The following is a 6,582-nucleotide window of genomic DNA, read 5'->3' as shown; positions in this document are numbered from 1 at the left end:
ATATATATATATATATACACACACAATAATAAATTAATAATACATAAATGGATGAATGAAGTCGTTAAAAACTGCGTTAAGAAAATTGTAATCAACTTTGTCCTTTCAGAGTTCTGATAGCTGGGGGAACTGGTGTCATGAATCAATTCGGAAGCGGAAAATCAACAAGTAACATCAGTAGGCAATAATCGATTATGGTCTGTCACCGCATCGATGCAGAATCATCCACATCGGCATTGCGAATAAATAATTTTAACGCCCCTAATGCAATAACATTACTCCAAAAGAAAAGGATTCTTATGCTGTTAGGTTAGCCGATTGTGATTGTTTGGTGTTTGTGATGGGTTTTTGTGTGTGTCCCAGGCCGGTTTCCTGTTGCCCCTGAGTGGAGGTGTGGACAGCTCGTCCACCGCCTGTATCGTCTACTCCATGTGTGCGCTGCTCTGCCAGGCCGTAGAGGACGGCAGTGAGTTTTATTGCTGAAGAACATAGTTCAACAAGGAAGCACACACATTTACATGCATTTTTAAGATGCAGACAATAGAACAACAATGTCAACATTTGTGCAAAAGCACATTCTCTAATAACATGTTCTGGTAAAGGATGAAGTTGGTGATTTTGCATTCTATATTCTCCACATTCCTAACAAATGTCAAGTGCCGACCCAGTCCAACAGTGAATGTATCTACCAGGGTTTAACGCATAGACTATAAAAGGGAAGCCAAAACATCGGAATCTCCCCCTGCTGGCTGACTGCAGTATATGTCTGACAGCATAAACTCCGCCCCCTACTATCTTAGCCAATGGGCCAAACTAACAAAATCAAAAGTACACGTCACACACAGGTCGGACTTGAACCCTAGACCTCAGCATCGAGGCATAAACCTCTCACTACATGTGTGCCTGCTCTACCACTGACGCAACCTGGCCATGACAAGAAATTGAAGTAATTTAGACAATTTTTTCACAAACAGGGGTGGATGGATTGTGATTTTATAGCAATTTATGGTGGAGGCCTACTGTGGGTTTGATCTTTTCATGAGATTTGTTGGAAATAAAAATAAACAAAATAAGTTTTGGTTGGAAAACCAGCATGGTAAAGAAGCACCAGAAGTAGCTGAATGATGCTTTTTTTCTAAAGCAACAAGTCCATCTACCTGGGAATCCAGCAATGGTTCTTGGTTGCATGCAGTCAGTGGTTGAAAAAGTATTAAAAGTACTCGATGCAGAAAAATCTCCAAACAGGATCCAAACAGTTGGGTGTTTATTGTTCTAATCATTTTAGCTGGACTTGTAGGCCGTTACATTGTTGGCTAGTTTCATTCAGAAAATTAAAACATCAGATTTTCTAAATGTTTTTTGTGTGCAGAAATCCTAATGTGTAAAGCAACAGATTTTAAAGCTGTCAGATGAATGTAGTGGTTTAAAAAGTACAATATTTCTCTCTGAAATGTTGCAGAGTAGAAGTAGAAAGTGGCAAGTACCTCAAACTTGTACTTTAGCAAATGTACTCAGTTACATTCCACCGCTGCATGCCGTCCTCACTTTTCCCGTCGTTCCTGTCTGTCGTTACTCTAACAAAACACATTCCGAAAAGTCTTCTGCTCTTTCCCCTCCCCCCTCTTCTTTACTCTCTCTCTCCATCTATCAGACGGCCAGGTGCTGGAAGATGTTCGCAGGGTGGTAGGGGATGACTCCTACCGTCCCCAGCACCCAGGGGAGCTATGTGCTCGCATCTTCACCACCTGCTACATGGCCAGTGAGAACTCCTCAGAGGACACATGCAGCAGGGCCAGAGAGCTGGCCAATCAGATCGGCAGGTAGGCGGGACTCCCCCTGAAGGGATTTAGTTTGAGGGGATTGTAAGATGCCACATGCTGTATCCAGCGTGCGATTTGTGAAAAAAGCAGGGGGCGTTGATCACGCCCTTTTGATGCTAAGAAAGGAGTTCACTTTGCAGCAAAAACAAAACACTTTCACCCCGGAAACGCTCGTTCGTTCCTTGGGAGTTTTTTACTGAAGTAGCATTGATCTCTTTGAGGCTGTGAGGGACACATTTTGTCGCCACCGTGGTGTGATTTGGTGCAGGGGTTCCCTTTTCTGCTCTATATATAACCCTGCTTCTGCTGAAATATTTGTATCCATGGTGGGGAAAAATGTATCCCTCCCCCCTCAAAGTGATCAATGCTGTTTTAACAATATACCATATATTGCAAATCTAAAATAGAAGTACAGGTGTGATCAGTATAATAGCAGTCCAACATCACTAACCTCGGAAATCATATTTTTTGGTAGAAAGGATATTTCTACATGGCAAATAATTTATTCGTAAGTGTTGTAGAGTCATAGAAAACATGCATGCTGCTCATTCTGTGTATTTGAATCTGTAATTGAAAGGGGTATGTTCAAAATAATAGCAGTGTTGTGTTCAATTACTGAGGTGATTAATTCTGTGAAGAAACAGGTGTCAATTACGGCCCATATGTAAGGTAAGAAGGAAGCAAATGTTGTGCATGCTGGTTATAGTGCATTTTACACTGAAATACTCAGCAAAATGGGTCGTTCTATACATTGCTCTGAGAAACAGTGGACTTTGATTAAAAAGTTGATTGGAGAGGGGAAAACATAAAGAAGTCCATAAACTTATAGGCTGCTCAGCCAAAATGATTTCAAATGCCTTGAAATTGCATCCAAAGCCTGAACGCCATAGGAAAAAACGGTCAACTACCATCTTATGAATGAAGGATAGCCATAATGGCAAGGGCTCAACCAATGATCAGCTCAAGGAAAATTAAAGAAGACTTAAAGTTATCTGTAAGTACTGTTGGGATCAGAGGAAGAAGAAGGCTATGTGAAGCAAAGCTATCAGCTAGAAGCCGAATCGCAAAGTCCCATCGCTGAAAAAAGACGTAGTGAACAGGTCAAATTTGCCAAGGGAGAAATGGTGCAACATTCTGTGGGCTGATGAGAGCAGAATTGTTCTTTTTGGGGTCTAGGGGCCGCAGACAGTTTTTCCGACGACCCCCATGCACCGAATTCAAGCCACAGTACCCTGTGAAGTCAGTAAAGAATGGTGGTGCAAACATCATGTTATAGGGATTATTCTTATATTGTGGTTTTGGGCCTACTTATTGCATACCAGCGATCATAGATCAGTTTCAATACATCAAATACTTTAAGAGGTCATGTTACCTTATGCTGAAGACGATATGCCTTTGAAATGGGTCTTTTACTAGACAATGACCCAAAACACCAGTAGGGGAGCAAAGTATTGGTTCCAGATGAACGAGATTGATGATATGGAGTGGCCAGCCCAATCCCCGGGCCTCAATCCCACAGAACACTTGTGGGGAGACATCATAAATGTTGTTGGTAGATGTGTTTAGCCGCCAATAGGTGACTGTGAGCCGGGGCTGTGGTTTGGATTAGAAAAAGTGAGTCTCATGCAGCTACGACAGTTAAAACGACTAGTTAAGTTTTGGAAAAGATCGTGGTTAAAACACTCTAGAGGAACAAACAAGCGTTTCCTGGGTGAAAGTATTTTGTTTTCGCAGTGACGTGAACTTCTATCTCCAGCTTGAAAGCGCTGTGTTTTATGTTGACACCACGTTGTGCTATTTCATTTTCAGATTGTTTTTCATTGGATATTAAAGTTCATAAATAAATGTTTTGGCATGGCTGGCTGAGTGGCTCTATTTCCATGGTATAGAGCCCCCCCTCTGCTTTTTTTTGACAAATCACACCCTGAAAATGAGTATTATAAAATACTTCTTTGCCTTGTTCAGGTGAGTTGTGTGGATGAATACATATGTGTTTATTATTATCTGTTACTGTCTTTTGAGTTGCTTTGGAATGAAAAAACAAACAAATTGTTGTCATGTATTTCTTGGTTTGCAGCACACACATGAATATTAATATAGATATGGCAGTGAAAGGCATTCTGGGTATCTTCTCAGTGGTTACTGGAAGGTGGCCTCAGTTTCGCGCCAATGGAGGAAGCCACAGAGAAAACCTGGCTCTGCAGAATGTGCAGGTTAGACACTCAGTCACACTCTCTGTTTGTGTCATTGTCACGGGTTTATCGTCATGGCAGTGTCACTGCCATTCCTGTCTGTTCCTGACTCAGTTCATCAGTTTTTACTCTTAGTGTCTGTCATCAACCTATTCTGACGGTTTAACCACAGTCTTCACACTGATGCTTCAGTAACAACTGTGACGGTGGGTGTGCGTGGGTTTTTTGTCTGCAGGCCCGGGTCAGGATGGTCCTAGCCTACCTGTTTGCCCAGCTGAGTCTGTGGGCGCGGGGAAAGTCCGGTGGATTGCTGGTGCTTGGCTCAGCCAACGTAGATGAGAGGTATAACTGCTATATCCTGACCACATTACGGTTGTCACAATTCCACTTCACTTTTAATTTTAAGGTCACGATTTGATTCAATGTTGGATTTAACAAGTCATTTTAGCATTGTTTAATGCCACAATAGGAGCCACTAGATTCATCACCATCATCAGACATCAGGTTTGACTTTTGTAGGGGTTTACAAGGTGCAATTAAATGCACCTTTAGATTAACAAGGTGCACATGCATGCACCATGGGTTCATGCCGGAGCCCACATGCTTTACCTTCATTGTTTGTTGCCATAACTCACTCACGTGGAAGGCAACATTTTGCCACATGGGGACTTCAGGGAAGTGGGAAGGTTTTTCATGAATACATTTTGGGCATTTTTACGCCTTTATTTAACAGGACAGCTGAAGACATGAAACGGGAGAGGGAGGGGGGAATGACATGCAGCAAAGGGCCGCAGGTCGGGCCGCTGAGTCAAGGAGTAAATCTCTATAGATGGGTTCCCCCTCTACCAACTGAGCTATCTGGGCGTCCAGGTTTTTCACTTCTGTTGTTTCTGTAGTCATGGTGTCTGGAAAAGTTCCACTGCAGGCTACCAGTAAGCTAACGTTAGCCCATTTCTTAACTTGTATGCTACCAGCCGGTAAGATACGCTGGTTCTGTGGGACACCCCAAGAACATAGGCAGGTCTGTGATATTTCATCTGTTATTTAAAAAAAAAGAATTCAGGGCTTGCAGTTGTTTTGTAAGGACATAGATATACCTCCATAGTTAAGTGACATTGCCTCCATGAAACTAAAGGCCCTTTTACAATGTGGGATTTTGGCCTGGCAGAGACAAAAGGTAACACTCATGAGAGAATGTGGGAAAATTTGTGCGTACCTATCCAAAATGGTGGTCCGATATCCCACTGTGAGACACAGCTACCAACGGTTGATTTAGCGCTTTGGCGAATAGAAACAGTCTTCATCAAAATGCTTTGCTTTAGGAGCAACTTGTTGCAGTATGACTGCAGCTACAACACATCGACCAACTAATCAAAATGCAACATAAATACACACGCAGAATACACTTTTACTAAACTTTTCTCCAATTCAACAACTTCTCCTGCTTAGCCTGACGGGATATTTCACAAAGTATGACTGCTCCAGCGCTGACATCAACCCAATAGGGGGCATCAGCAAGGCGGACCTGAAGAGCTTCCTGCTCTACTGTGTGGAGCGGTTCCAGCTCCCCGCTCTCAGAGGGTAAGCTCAGCCCACGTTAAAAGGTGTTTACCTTCTTCACTAAACAAGAAAAAGTAAATCTTCAGAGATTGAAGGCAAAGTAGCACAAGGGTTTATGGGAAATGTGTTAAAAACACCAGTTTGCTCCTTTACATTGTCTTGGTCATACTTTCATTTGTTTGAGTTTATTTTACTTTTGAATAATTGACAATGATACATTGTGTACAAATTTAAACATTTATATATTGCATTTATACAGTGCTTGGCGTAAGTGAATACACCATAAAGTCAACTTAGGAGAGGAATAAAAATCCTCTAGTGAAGTTTGATCTTAATGCCTTAATTGAAAAAATGAGGGAAAATGTTTTAAGGACACCAATATTCTTTGTGAATGAATAATGTATTAAATAAATAAATATTCTTCCTTAAAATACAGGGGAAAAAGTAAGTACACCCCTATGTTAAATTCCAATAGAGGCAGGCAGCTTTTTATTATTAAAGGTTTTTAGAACGTTAAAATTGGGCCCGTAGAGATTGGCATGGGGTACTTTTCATAAGACCATCTCTAAATGCAAATCAAACCAGCTCTTAGGTAACCGTGGCTGGTCGTCAAAGCAGGAAACAGCGACACACACACAGAACGTGTAAGGTGTGACCTTTTTGATTCTTGGCGTGTTGCCAGAAGGCGAATTACCTTCTAATGAGCCTGGAGGCAGTGAAACAAAAAACAAAACAAAAATTTGAGGGCTATTTGAATTCCAAAGGCCAAGGGAACTTTATCAGGATTCATAGTATCCTGGATCAATGAAATAACTGGCCTTTAATAACAGAGATGGGAAGTAACGAAGTACAAGTAGCCTACTTCGTTACTGTACTCAAGTAGATTTTTCTGAGATTTTTACTTTACTTTACTATTTATTTTTGTGGCGACGTTTTACTTCTACTCCTTACATTTTAACACAAATATCGGTACTTTCTACTCCTTACATTTTAAAAATTGGCTCGTTACT

General features: G+C 41.4%; 1 protein-coding gene across 1 annotated transcript in view; it reads left to right on the top strand.

Moving 5' to 3' along the window:
- nadsyn1 (NAD synthetase 1) overlaps positions 1-6,582 on the top strand; it is a 25,630-nt gene that overhangs the window by 13,496 nt on the left and 5,552 nt on the right. Inside the window, exons 13-17 of the mRNA XM_034867798.1 lie at positions 364-466; positions 1,652-1,820; positions 3,898-4,033; positions 4,248-4,354; positions 5,462-5,593. Of these exons, the coding sequence (XP_034723689.1) occupies positions 364-466; positions 1,652-1,820; positions 3,898-4,033; positions 4,248-4,354; positions 5,462-5,593 (647 nt within the window). The remainder of the gene's footprint in view (positions 1-363; positions 467-1,651; positions 1,821-3,897; positions 4,034-4,247; positions 4,355-5,461; positions 5,594-6,582) is intronic.

The sequence above is a fragment of the Etheostoma cragini genome, chromosome 1 (genome assembly GCF_013103735.1).
Source record: "Etheostoma cragini isolate CJK2018 chromosome 1, CSU_Ecrag_1.0, whole genome shotgun sequence".
Lineage (NCBI taxonomy): Eukaryota > Metazoa > Chordata > Actinopteri > Perciformes > Percidae > Etheostoma > Etheostoma cragini.
This window is presented reverse-complemented; position numbering and strand designations above follow the sequence as displayed.